The 14,629-nt window shown below is 45.7% G+C and overlaps 1 protein-coding gene across 2 annotated transcripts in view; it reads right to left on the reverse strand.

Annotated features, from left to right (window-relative positions):
• LOC109915249 (podocalyxin-like 2) overlaps positions 1-14,629 on the reverse strand; it is a 47,096-nt gene that overhangs the window by 14,473 nt on the left and 17,994 nt on the right. For both annotated transcript variants that reach the window (XM_048606160.1, XM_048606159.1), the window contains exons 2-3: positions 10,854-11,138; positions 3,660-4,225 (exon numbers count right to left, since the gene is read on the reverse strand). In XM_048606160.1, coding sequence (XP_048462117.1) covers positions 3,660-4,225; positions 10,854-11,138 — 851 coding nt within the window. The remainder of the gene's footprint in view (positions 1-3,659; positions 4,226-10,853; positions 11,139-14,629) is intronic.

The raw sequence follows: 14,629 nt of genomic DNA on the forward strand, positions 1-14,629 counted from the left end.
TAAAGAAGGCAGCTCACCACCACCTTCTCAAGGGGCAATTAAGGATGGGCAACAAATGCTGGGCTAGCTAGCAATGTCCACACCCCATGAACGAACAAAGTTCTGTGAGATGCAAGAGTTTAAATTTATCTCGCTCCATGATATACCTGAAAAAGAAGAATTTTTGGTGCTACAGGAAAAGTGTGTAGGTTGGTGATGGTGATGAAGGAGGGCTGTTGGAGTGGGACTGATGACTGATTTGAAAGGGCTAGCACTGGCACCTATGGGCAGAATGGCCTCCTTTCGCACTGCACAAGTTTGTGATTAAATCCATTCGTCAGACAGCTACAAGTGGATCGCTGGCCAACGTTAGGAGAACAGCCAGGCACCAAATTAACTAGCCCGTCAATACAGCAGATCTGACGATGGTAACCATGCCAACAGTCTTGGCCCACATTTCCCTGGAGGACATACTGTGAGTGGCAGTGGTTGGGATCTGAATGAGGATGGGGTTAAGATAAACCCGAATAATTAAATAATGAGTCAGCAGCGCACGAGCAGAACCCCATGGTGACAGGAATGAATGAAAATAATACCAGTCTGTCCCCGACAAGAGAGAGGAGTCAAGCTTAGAAAACTGCACGTCTAAAGGACATTATTCCCAGCTGTGTTCAGTATCCAGCAGCTGATTTTGCATCACTGTGACAGCCTGCAAGATAGTAGGGAAAAAGATATCTGTAGAAGCAAATGCTGTCAGCTCAGGAAGGATATTCATCATGGTCTGGCTATAAATAGATTTATGAGGACTTGAAGGCCCTATTCATTTTTTTAAAAATTCATTCACAGGATGAGGGCGTCATCAGCTAGGCCAGCATTTATTGCCCATCCCTAGTTTCGCAGAGGGCAATTAAGAGTCAACCACATTGCTGTGGGTCTGGAGTCACATGTAGGCCAGACCAGGTAAGGATGGCAGTTTCCTTCCCTAAAGGACATTAGTGAACCAAGAGGGTTTTTCCAACAATTGATTCATGGTCATCATTAGACTCTTAATTCCAGATTTCTTTTTCATGGGATTCAAACCAGAGTCCCCAGAACATTACCTGCATTGCTGGATTAATAATCCAGCGATACTACTACTAGGCCATTGTCTCCCATAACATGAGTCTGATGGAGATGAGGCTTAGTGTTGCCAACCACCAGGATTGTCCAGGTAATTTTGTTTTTAAATCATTCGTGAAGCTCAGTCAGCACTTACTGTCCATCCTTAGTTGCCAATGGGACAGTTAAAAGTCATACACAGGCCAGCTGAGATCAGGATGCCTGATTTCTTTCCCTGAAGGGCATTAGAAAACCAGAACAGGTCTCAATAACAATCAGCTCCAGTTACATGATCACTACCATCCCAGTTATTGTACTGAAGGCAAATGTCACCATTTGTAATGTGGGACCTGAACTCTACTTCCAGAGTATTGGCCTGGAATTGCAAGTTTACAAAGCCAGTGGCAACACCCTTACACCATCAATCTCACAACGCTAAAACCCAAAAATTAAAATCTGAAGAAGGATGCCTGAAAATGATGTGATTTGTTCTTTATAAAACCTGTACAGCATAGCTGTAGGTTTGGGTTGAAAGGCTGTTCAGCTGACAGTCAAGAATCATCCTTTGGTCAGAGTAGGTAAAGGGAAATTTATTAGGAACAACTTTACAGTTGAGGTACATCCATTTTATAGAGAGGCTGGGGGTATTCTACATATGAAGATGCAAATTTGGAGCAAATAGGCTATTCAATAAGATCATAGTTAATCTGCTTGTGGTCTCAACTCCACTTTCCTGCCTACTCCTGATAACTTTTGACTCCTTTGTTAGTCAAGATTCTATCTACCTTATCCTGAAAAGTATTGAATGAGCCCCACTTCCTCTGGGACACGGAGTTCCAATGATTTTCAACCTCCTCAGTGAAAACTTTTCTCCCCAATTCCATCTTAAATTTACACTGCGATCCCTCGATCTAAGCTCTCCCACAAGGGGAAACATCCTTTCAGTATAAACTCTGTCAAGACTCCTCAGGTTCTGAGATGCTTCAATGCTGTCATTTCTCATTCAAGAACAAAGAACAATACAACACAGAAACAGACCCTTCAGCCCTCCAAGCCTGTGCCGACACATTTCGCCCTTCCACACTAAAACTGTCTTCACTTACAGGATCCCTATCTCTCTGTTCCCTTCCTATTCATGTATTCATCCAGGTTTTTCTTGAATGCAGCTATTGTGTCTGCTTCCACCACCTCCTCTGGCAATACATTTTGGGCAGTAACCACCATTTGTGTGAAAAACTTGTCTCACACATCTCTCATAAACTTCCTCCTTCGCTCCTTGAACCTGTGACCCCTAGTAATTGTCACCTCCACCCTGGGAAAAAGCCTCATACTTTCCACTCTTTCCATGCCGTTCACAATCTTATAAACTTATATCAGGTTGCCCCTCAATCTCCTGCGTTCCCGTGAAAACAAACCCAATCTATCCAACCTTTCTTCATAGCTAAAATACCCCATCTTTCTTTATTCATTTGTGGGATGTGGGCGTCGCTGGCTGGCCAGTATTTATTGCCCACCCCTAGTTACCCTTGAGAAGGAGGTGGTGAGCTGCCTTCTCAAACCGCTACAGTCCACCTGTTGTGGGTTGACCCACAATGCCCTTAGGGAGGGAATTCCAGGATTTTGACCCAGCGACAGTGAAGGAACGGCAATGTATTTCCAAGTCAGGATGGTGACTGGCTTGGAGGTGGTGGTGTTCCCATATGTCTGCTGCCCTTGTCCTTCTAGATGGAAGTGGTCGTGGGTTTGGAAGGTGCTGTCTGAGGATCTTTGGTGTGTCTTGTAGATAGTACACACTGCTGCTACTGAGCGTTGGTAGTGGAGGGAGTGAATGCTTGTGGCAATATCCTGGTAAACCTTTCCTGTACCCTCTCCAAAGCATCCACATCCTTCTGGTAGTGTAGTGACCAGAACTGTACACAATATTCCAAGTGTGGCATAACTAAAGTTCTATAAAGCTGCAGCATAACTTGTCTGTCCTTATACTCAATGCCCCTTCCAATGAAGGTAAGCATGCCATAAGCCTTTTTTACTACCTTATCTATCTGCGCTGCCACCTTCAATGATCTGTGGACCTGCACATCCAGATCCCTCTGGCTATCAATACTCCTGAGGGTTCTGCCATTCACTGTACAATTTCCACCTGTACTTGAGCTTCCAAAACTCCAATGGATACAGGACCAACCTGTCCAACCTTTCCTCATCAGACAACATCCTCAGACCTGAGAAAATTAAGGGAAGTTTCAAGGAGATGTCCAGAGCCACAGTCCGTTTTGAGTAAATAAGGGGAGACAGTTTCCAGTGCCAGGAGATACAGATTCAAGATCATTGGCAAAAAATTCAGAGAGAAAGCTGAGGCGTAACTCTGTTATACGGTGAAATGAAAGCAGGTTCGATAGTAACTTATAAAAGGGAATTAATTGGGTAAATATTTGAAAGTAAAGACAATCACAGAGCTGTGGAGAAAGGTCAGAGGGCAAAGGGACTAAATGGGAATCTCTTCCAAATAGCTAGTACAAGCACAATGGGCCATATGGCCTCTCGCTGTGGTGTCAGATTGATGGTGTATTATTAACAGTCCTCACCTGTTTGGGCCCCTGTGCTTCCTCCTTGGCTGTGGTGGGTCTGGTACCAGTGGCATCCTTGGAAGCAGACCCTGGCCCCTTTGACGGACCTTCCAGCCAAGGCGGGTGCTCAGGATTCATCCCGATGAAACCTGGCCCCTCCCTGCCAATGTCTGTGGCAACCGATCCGCCGAGCACCGTTCTGTTGGGTGGGAGCTGGGGCGACGGCAGCAAAGGCTGGGTGGCAGGAACGGTTGTTGGAAAATCCGAGGCAGTGGTCGGCAGGTCTGGTGCGCTCGTTCCAGACGATGGAGCCTCTGTGCTATCCTGTTGGTCAGATTCCGTCGTCGGGATGCTATCACCTAAAGCGTCTTGGGAGTCCCTGTCTGGGCTGTCTGCTGCCAAGCCAGGTCTAGTGAACAGGGCACCAGTTGGTAAGCCAGAGGGAACTGCCTGCTTCCCAATGTGGCCTGATAGTGTGAACCTGGTACCTGGGGATACCCAGGCCTGTGGCAAGGAAACAAATGCACCGATTTCATCTAATCCACCAGTTCCAGCGATGGGCAGAGGGTCAGGGGAACTGGAGTCTGAAACGAGAGATCAGGCAACATTTGCATTAATTCACGTTGAACAGAAGGACCCCAGTCAGCTCGTGTTGCTTATGCCAGCTAGTTGAAAGAGCTATCCAATTTGCTCCACAGTCCAGGACTTTTCTCATAACCCTGCAAATTTCTCCTCCTCGAGTGTGTATTCTTAAGAAATGGAATGTAGCTAACTTAAGCCCACTCATTAAAGAAGGAGGGAGAGAGAAAACGGGGAATGTGCAGGTTAGATGGGTTAACTGTGGGAAATGCAGGGTTACGGGGATAGGATAGGAGGTCTGGAGGGGATGCTTTTCAGAGGATCAGTGTGCGCTCGATGGGCCAAATAGTCTACTTCCACGCTGTAGGGGTTCTATGATTCTAAGTGTCACTGTTAGTACAATAGTTATTCAGTATTGCATTAACACGGAAGAAAAGAATATTTATGGTATGTAAGGAGGTCATTTGGTCCATTTTGTCTGGTGAAGATAAAGACACCATAGTCCTCCTCTCTCATCAGAGAGAGAGAGAGAATTGACGAGTGGTGGCTTAACCTGAGGGTCACTACACCTCAGGTGAGGGGCAAGATTGAGAAGGAATGACCTTTACCGTCACCTCAGCCACTACAGGAACTGAATCCACAGCATTGGCATCACGCCGCATCACAAAACCAGCTGCCCAGCCAACTGAGCGAACTGACCCCAACATCTGTGCTAGCCAAACCAAAACAAACACAGCCTGATTACACCTTCCAGTTTATGATCAAAAGTTCTGTAAGTAAGGCATTACTTAATGATTCAAATTGGAATGAGCACTTTTGCCCTTCCCACCATTTCAGGCACTGAGCTCCAAATCTGCACCATCCTCTGGGTGAAAATATTCCTCAACTTCCCTCTAAATTCTCCTTCCACTATTTTCAATCTGTGCCCCTTGGTTATCAACCTCTCTGCTGTGTGTCACTGATTTTATCCAGTTTACCCTCCCAAAAAATTGTGGAATTTAACAGCATTCATATAAGACATATGAGCAGAGGAAGGCCATTCAGCCCATTCAGTTTGCTCCACCTGCATTGATGTCATGGCTGATCTGATCCTAAGGGCAGGCATGGTGGCTCAGTGGTTACACTGATGCCTCACAGTGCCAAGGGCCCGGGTTCAATTCCACCCTGTCATAGAATAATAGAGTCCAACAGCACAGAGACAGGCTCTTTGGCCCAAATGGGTCCATGCTGACCAAAATGTCCATCCACGCTAACCCCATTTCCCTGCACTTGGCCAATATCCACAATTTCCCAACTTCTTTATTCAATGCCCTGACTGATGAAAGCCAGTGTGCTAAAAGCCTTCTTCACTGCCCTGTCCACCTGTGACTCCACTTTCAGAGAACTGTGCACCTGCACTCCAAGGTCCCTCTGTTTCACTATACTCCCTAAGGCCCTGCCATTCACCATGAAACTCCTACCTGGATGTGACATTCCAAAATGCAACACCTCACACTTTTCTATATTAAACTCTATTTGCCGTTTCTCGGCTCACTTCCCCAGCTGATCAAGATCCTGGTGCGATTTCTGATAACCTTCCTCCTGTCCATGATACCGCCTATTTTGGTGTCATTCGCAAACTTACTAATCATGCTTTGTACATTTTCATCCAAATCATTGATGTAGATAACAAACAGCAATGGGCCCAGCACCGACCCTTGAGGCACACCATGGTCACAGGCCTCCAGTCCGACAAGCATCCTTTCACTATTACTCTCTGCTTCCTACCATCAAGCCAATTGGGTATCCAATTTGCCAGCTCTCCCTAGATTCCATGCAATCTAACCTTCCAGAGCAGCCTACCATGTGGAACCTTATCAAAGGCCTTACTGAAATCCATGTAGACTACGTCTACTGCCCTACCGTCATCATCAACCTTCCTGGTCACTTCATTAAAGAACTCTAACAAATTTGTGAGGCATGATCTCCCATGCACAAAGCCATGCTGACTACTCCTAACCAAACCCTGTCTTTCTAAATGCATGTATATTTTATCCCTCAGAATCTTCTTAAGTAACTTACCTACCACAGATGTTAAGCTTACTGGTCTATAATTCCCAGGTTCTTCTTTGCAGCCCTTCTTGAATAAGTGCACAACACTTGCTATCCTCCAGTTTTCCAGGACCTCACTGATGGCTAACAATGATGCAAATATCTCAGCCAGGGCCCCCTCAATTTCTTCTCTAGCCTCTTACAGGGTTCTTGGATATATCTGATCAGGACCAGGAGATTTATCCACATTCATACATTCTAATACTTCCAACACCTCCTCCCCTGTAATATGGACTGTCGTCAAGATATCACCACTAACTTCCCCAAGTTCCCAAGTTTTCATGTCTTTCTCTACGGTAAACACAGAGGAGAAGTATTCATTGAGGACTTTGCCCATCTCCTGCAGTTCCACACATACATCTCCACTTTGGTCCTTGAGGGGTCCTATTCTCTCTCTAGTTATCCTTTTTCCTTTAATGTAGTTGAAGAATCTCTTTGGATTCACCTTAATCTTCTCAGCCAAAGCTATCTCGTGCCCCCTTTTCGCCCTCCTGATTTCTTCCTTCAGTAAACTCCTGTATCCCCTATATACCTCCAGGGATTCCCTTGATCCCAGCTGCCTGTTCCTGAGCCAAGCCTCCTTTTTCTGTTCAAAGCTTCAATATGTCTTGTCATCCAGGGTTCCCTACTCCTGCTCATCTTGCTGTTCACCCTTACAGGAACATATAGACTTTGAACTCTAGCAATCACAGTTTTAAACGCCTTCCACTTGCCAGAGGTCCCTTTGCCTGTAAACAAACTACTCCAACTAACACCTGCAAGTTCCTGTCTAATTCCAACAAAATTCGCCTTGCCCCAGTTTAGAACTTGAACCTGTGGACCAGTTTTGTCCTTCTCCAATATTATTTTAAAATTAATAGACTTTAATTGATTTAAAATTAATAGAATGATAGATTAATTAAAATTAATAGATTTAATCTGTCTGTGTGGAGTTTGCAGATTTTCGCCGTGTCTGCATGCGTTTCCTCCCACAGTCCAAAGATGTGCAAGTTAGGTGGATTCGCCATGCTAAATTGCCCATAGTGTCCAGGGATATGCAGGTTAGGTAGATTAGCCATGAGAAATTCAGGGTTACAGGGGTAGGCTAATGGCGTGGGTTTGAGTGGGATGCTCTTCGGAGGGTTGGTGTGGACTCGCTGGGCTGAATGGTCTGCTCTAAGGTTTTGGAGTAGATCTGTAGCTCGGGTTGTGGGTGTTGAGGTTGGTTGGCTCGCCAAGCTGGTTTGTTGTTCCACAGACGTTTCGTTACCATGCTTGGTAACATCCTCAGTGCAGCCTCTGATGAAGCATCGGTGTGTTTTCCCGCCTGGTTTTTAAACTCTGGGGTCCGTTGCGATGGATTGCCTGACTTCCGGGTTTCCTCCGTAGTGGAATGTATATGGGGTCGAGTTCAATGTGTTTATTAATAGCATGCTTCGTGGAGTGCCATGCTTCCAGGAATTCTCGTGCTTGTCTCTGTCTAGCCTGTCCCAGGATCTTGGTGTTGTCCCAGTTGAAGTCGTGGTTCTCCTTGTCTATGTGGATTGAGATTAGTGAGTATTGGTCGTGTCTTTTTGTAGCCAGTTGGTGTTCATGTACTCTTGTTGTTAGTTTCCTTCCTGTTTGTCCGATGTAGTGTTTCTCGCAGTCTCTGCAGGGAATCTTGTAGATGACATTGGTCCTGTCCATGGCGGGGTGTGGGTCTTTAGTTCGGGTGAGCACTTGTCGTAGGGTTGATGTGGGCTTGTGTGCCACTCTGATGCCTAGCAGTCGTAGGAGTCTTGTGGTGAGTTCTGACGTGTTCCTGATGTAGGGTAGTGTGATAAGTGTGTCGGGGCGTGTAGAATCTTTCTGATGCTGTTCCTGTAGGCATCTCCTGACCCAGTTCTTTGGATATCCATTATCCTTGAACACTTGGAAGAGGTATTCCTCCTCCTCTTGGCGTAGTTCCATGTTGCTGCAGTGTGTTGTTGCCCTTTTAAATAGTATTCGCACGCAGCTTCGTTTGTGTGTGCTGGGATGGTTACTGTTGAAGTTCAATACCTGGTCTGTGTGTGTGGCTTTTCAGTGTACTTTCGTTTGCAGTTCCCCATTTGTCTTGCGCTCTACCATGACGTCCAGGAATGGGAGTTGTTTGTTCTTCTCCTCCTCTCTGGTGAATTTTATTCCGGTGAGGGTGTTGTTTATGAGTTTGTGTGTCTCTTCTAATGGTCTGCTTCCACACTGTAAGGATCTGTGATTCCACTTTCCTTCCCCGGCCCATAACCTTTGATTCCCTGACTGATTACACACTGAGCAATAAATGCCTACACTGAGCCTTAGTATAGTGAAACCTCTTAATAGTGTACAGAATGCAATAATTTTTGCAATCCTCAGAATCTGAACTGGGCCAGCCAGATCAATCCTGCAGCTACAAGAACAGATAAGAGGTTGGGAATTGTGCAGCAGATTACTCACTCCCCAGTGCCTGTCTACAAACCACAAATCAGGAGTCTAACAAAATACAACAACATTCAGGAAGCTTGACACCATTCAGGAACTGAAGCTGCCTGTTTGATTGGCATTCTGTTCACCACCCTTCAATATTCACTTCTACCACTAACGTAAAGTAGCAGCAGTGTGTCCCACCACAACAACAACTCACGAAGTTTCTTGTGACAGCGTTTTCCAAACCCACAACCTCTACCATTTAGAAGGGCAAAGGCAGCAGATACAAGGGAACAATCACCCCCTGCAAGTTCCCCTCCAAGCCACTCACCATCCTGACTTGGAAATGTGTCACTGTTCCTGCAGTGTCACTGGGTCAAAATCCCAGAATTCCTTCCCTAACCCAGCACTGTGGGTAGCCAATACCACGGGACTGTAGCTGTTCAGGAAGGCTGTTCACCACCACCATTCTCAAGGGCAACTTGGGATTGGCAATAAATGCTGAGCCAGCCAGTGACACCCAAATTGCAAGAACAAAAAAAGTCTTCAAAAAGTATTTAACAGGCATTTTCTGAAGATTGAGGGCAGAGTCCTTTTGCATATCTATGGCTGAGATGGATAGATTCTTGATCAATCAGGGAATCAAGGGTTAAGGGGAAAGGGCAGGAGTGTGGATGTGAGGAATGTTGGATCAGCCATGATCCTGATGAATGGAGGAACAGGCTCGAGGGGCCAAATAACCTACTCCTGTTCTTATTCTTTATGGTCTTGTAGCCATAGTAACCAAGTCCTTAAGCTCTAATTGATCACACAGAGGTCCCAGTATATAAAAGTAGGTCAGTTGTTCTTAGTTGTGACTGGTCAGTTCAATGCTTTTCTTTGATTACAGCATCTATTTGTTGCACTAAAGACGGGGATTGAGTAAGGATTAAACACCAATCGGGACTTACTTTCCTAAGAAGCATATCTAAGCATCGCACAGAAATGAGAAACCAGAATAATGTGATTGGGTTGTCGTCAATTGTTAGTGTGCTAATTCCCCAGAACAATTCAATAAAGATATTTCAGAGGCCCCAAAGAAAGCAAAGCTAAAATAGTGCTTTCACGTACACAAAAGCATCACGATGTGCAGAGTACTGAAGGACAAATCCACCACCCAGCACTTTGTACAGCAGGTGGGGCTCTGATTATGTCCTTTTCACCATCCATAAGACACAAGTTGGGAGAGTGATGGAATACTCTCCACTTGTTTATTTGAATGCAGCTCCAACAACACTCAAGAGGCTCAACAAATTCCAAGCAATGAACATCTCCAACATTTCAAGATGTAACCACCTCCTGTTGTCATCCAATGGCATCACCAGTACTAAATACCCCTTTATTAACGTCCTGGGGGATCAGGTTGCCATTGATCAAAAACTGAACTGGATTAGCCATGCAAAAAGAGTGGATACAAGAACAAGTCAGAATCTAGGAATCCTGTAGCAATTAACTCACTTCCTGACTCCCCAAAGACTGTTTGTCATCTACCAGGCACAGGTCAGGAGAGTGATGGAATGCTCCCCACTTGCCTGGATGAGTGCAGCTCCAACAAAACCCAGGAGACTCAGCACCATTCAGAATTATGTAACCTGGTTGATTGGCACCAAATTCACTCACCACCCTCTATCACTGACACTCAGTAGTAGCCATTTTTACCTACTAATGAAGGCTCCTTAGACAGCACCTTCGAAACCTCTGACCACTTCCATCTAGAAGGACAAGGGCAGCGGAGACATGGGAACACCACCACCTCCAAGTTCCCCTCCAAGTCACTCACCATCCTGACTTGGAAATACATCGCCGTTCCTTCGCTGTCGCTGGGTCAAAATCCTGGAATTCCCTCCCTAAGGGTATTGTGAATCAACCTACAGCACATGGACTGCAGCAGTTCAAGAAGGCAGCTCACCCCCACCTTCTCAAGGGGCAACTAGGGACAGGCAATAAATACTGACCCAGCCAGCAATGCCCATGACCAAACAGCAACGATCAGAAATGATATTGTTTCGTTCACCTATCTATTCTCCTGGTGCCAACCAGGTAAAGAGCCATGATACCTCCACACTCTGTAATACAGACCTTTACAGGGAAACTAACCTGAGGGGAGGCTTGGCTGTTCAGTGACTCCAGCATTCCAGGATGGAGCAGGTGTTGAGCTGCTAAATTCGTCCCGAAAGCCTTCCCCGGCTGGTGATACTTCAGCCACTGATCCACCTGCCCTGTCATCTTCGGTCCACAACGCCACTGTTTCTGCTTCTGCTGACGTGAGGTCCAAGAAATAAGACACTATGGTGAGCTCCTTCCCGGGAGCAGCCGTGAGTAGACCATTGACTGCCTCTCCAGCCATTGAAAATGCAGAGCTTAACGTACCTACATAAAAAACTGGGGGGAAAGCCAACAAAATCAGCAGCAGTGTGAGAAATAAAAGAACAACTTCAGGCAGCATACAGTGCCCTTCTGCAGACCAATATACCATCTCCTCTTCAATCTCCCCTACTCAATCCATCAACCCTCACATGGAATCATTCCCTATAGCACCTACCTTTCTTCCTCCATCCATAACTGGTTGCTCACAGAGATTAAACAAAGATTCGTTTTTCCCAGAGGGTCGTGAACTTCTGGAACTCTCTTCCTGGAAAGGTGGTGAAAGCAGAGTGCTTGAATATTTCTAAGGTAGAGGTAAATAAATTCTTCTCAAGGGGGTGAAAGGTTATGAGGAGTAATAGGAATGTTGGCTTGAGGTTACGATCAGATCAGCCATGGGAAGGGATAGATAGGGAGAAGCGGTTCCCACTTGTAATGAAAAATGAGAGGGCATAGATTTAAAGTGATGTGCAAACGAGGCAAGTGTGATGTAGGAAAAAGCTTCTTCACACAGCAGGTAGTTCAGGTCTGAAATGCGCTGCCTGGAAATGTGGAGGCAGGTTCAACTTAGCTATTCAGGAGGGGCATTAGATCAATATTTGGATTGAAATGGTGTTCAGGGATATGGGGAGAAGGCAGGAGATTGGCACTGGGCAACAGGATGGGCCAAACGGTTTTCTTCTGTATCGTAACAATTCTGTCATGTCCTGTCCATTCTTCTGTGTCTGAAGGAAGGCATTGATTTCTACAGGCGAAAAGGTTCCAATCGTGTGCTGTGTTAGGTGGCTGCGGCTGTTTGAGCGGGAGGGAGTTACAATTAGCCTGAGAGTTCACGTCTGTGTCAGGGCTGGGGCAGTTATTGGGCATTGCAACCTGTTTGCACATTCTGCCGGAAATCACGTGTGGATGGTAATCAGCTGGGGGCATACGTGGTCCCAGCTATGATGGCATTGGACAGGAAAGCCGTGGGAGTGTGCTTGTTATCTTCCTGAGATGGACTCGAAGGAAGAGATGTCAAGTCCATCTCATGCATTTGGGAAACCATCTCGGTGCGATCTGGGCTCACACACTGAGCACGAAGGCATAATCTGATTGACTCAGACTTGGAACCAAACATCAAGAGAATTCACAGCCTGATTGATTCCAGACTGATTCCTGAAATGACAGGACTGACATATGAAGACAGGCTGGATCAGATGGAATATATTCACTGAGATTTTGAAGAATGGAGGGGGGGTCTCACAGAAATCTACAAAATTCTTACAGAACGAGACAGGGTAAACACAGGAAGGATGTTTCCAATGAAGTCCAGAAACAATGGTCACAATCTAAGGATACAGGGAGGCAATGGCCTAGTGGTATTATTGCTGGAGTGCTAATCCAGATACACAGGTAATGTTCTGGGGATCTGGGTTCAAATCCTGCCATGGTAGATGGTGGAATTTGAATTCAATAAGCATCTATAATTAAGAGTCTAACAATGACCATTTGCTGATTATCGGAAAAACCCTTCTGATTCACTAATCCCCTTCAGGGAAGGAAATCTGCCATCCTCACCCGGTCTGGCCTACATGCAACTCCAGACCCACAGCAATCATAGAATCCTTACAATGTGAAAGCAGGCTATTCGGTCTATCGGGTAGATCCCAACCCTCTGAAGAGCATCCCAACCAGACACACACCCCTACCCTAGCCCAGTAACCCTGCATTTCCAATGGCTAACCCACCTAGCCTGCGCATCCCTGGACACTGTGGGCAATTTAGCATGGGCTAACTTGCACATCTTTGGATTGTGAGGAAACTGGAACACCCAAGGGGAAAACTCACACAGACACAGGGAGAACATGCAAACTCACAGACAGTCACCTGAGTGTGGAATCGAACCCGGGTCCCTGGCGCTGTGTGACAGCAATGCTAAACACTGAGCCACTGTGCTGTCCCTATGTGATTGACTCTTAACTGTCCCCTGGGCAATTAGGGATGGGCAATAAATGCTGGCCTAGCTAGTGATACCCTCATCCCCAAATGAATTTTTAAAACAGTGGGCCATTTAGGAGTAAGATGAGGAGGAATTTCTTCACCCTGAGAATAGTGAGCCTGTGAAATTTTATGCCACAGAAAGTGGATGGGGGCAAAACATTGAATATTTTCTGGAAGGAGTTACGGTTAAAGGGATCAAAGGGTATGGGGTGAAAGCAAGAACAGGGGACTGAGTTAAATGATCAGCCAAGATCACACTGAGTGGCAGAACAGGTGTGAAGGGCCGGCTAGCCTACTGCTGTTCCTTTATCCTATGTTTCTATGTTTAGTCGTCTAGAATTCCACTCTTCTGCAGTGGGGGCATTTAAAGCCCACCATAGCAGATGGTGAAATCTGAATTCAGTAAATCTGGAATGAAAAGCCAGCCTAATGGCAATCTTGCTGATTGTCTGTAAAATAAAGAACATTGGGTCAATATTAATTTTTGGCAAGGGAAATCTGCTGTCCTTGCATGGTCTGGCCTACCAAGAGAAATATGGTTGACTCTTAACAGCTGTCTGAAATGGCTGAGCAAATGCCAGCCTTGCCAGAGATGCCCACAACCCTTGAATAAATAAAACAAAAGAACAAACTTCTATTTACATAACATCTTTCACAACTGCATCTAACACAGAACTTTTGGAATGTAGAAAATGTTGTAATGGAGGAATTAAGCAGTCACAGAGAGCTCCCACAAACAGCAATATAATCGTGATGAGATGTTCTGTTTGAGTTATACCGATTGCAGAAGAAACACTGGTGGAGCTCTCCACTTAACTCCCATCACCACGTTGGTTTTCAGATAGAATCACACATGTCACCCTGTGAAGGACAGAATGGGTCTCAGTCTAACTTCACATCTAAAAGGTGAACCCACACTTTCTGACTTAGAGGCAAGAGAGCTGCCCACTGGACTGAAACCAAACTGTCAAGAGAAAAATCTGATCTTTTCTGAGAGGCATTGATGGATTGTGGAGCTGCATTGTGTGGGCAGAACACTGTAATGTGGGCAAGCTGAAAGGTCAACACAGTTTGACAGCTTGTTTTCTTTGCCAGCACACGAGTAACAGTGTGGGTGGTGAGCATCGCACAGAAAGACAGGGCACAAGGTGTAATGTTAATAAGCAACTCCCCTGCAAAACAGCTGCTGGGAGGACACTTCACGCTGACTGTTTCCCCAAATTAATCCTCATATGACCAACAAAGACAGAGCTTGAATAAAACCATTATAAACTGGAAGATTGAGAATGTTAAATACAAAGATTACACGTATTTTCTTGGCCACATCTTGATTTGCCTTAATACCCGGGGGTAATTTAAGGGCCATCACAACACCTCTCAGCAGTAATTTAAGGGACAGTACCACACAGCTCAGGGTTAATTAAAGGGTCAGTACCACACAGCTCGCAGGATAGTGCCTCAGTGCTCACAGGGTAATTAATAGGCCAGCACCACAGTGCTCACAGTGTAATTAAAGGGCCAGCACCACA

The sequence above is a fragment of the Rhincodon typus genome, chromosome 16, assembly GCF_021869965.1.
Source record: "Rhincodon typus isolate 14 chromosome 16, sRhiTyp1.1, whole genome shotgun sequence".
Lineage (NCBI taxonomy): Eukaryota > Metazoa > Chordata > Chondrichthyes > Orectolobiformes > Rhincodontidae > Rhincodon > Rhincodon typus.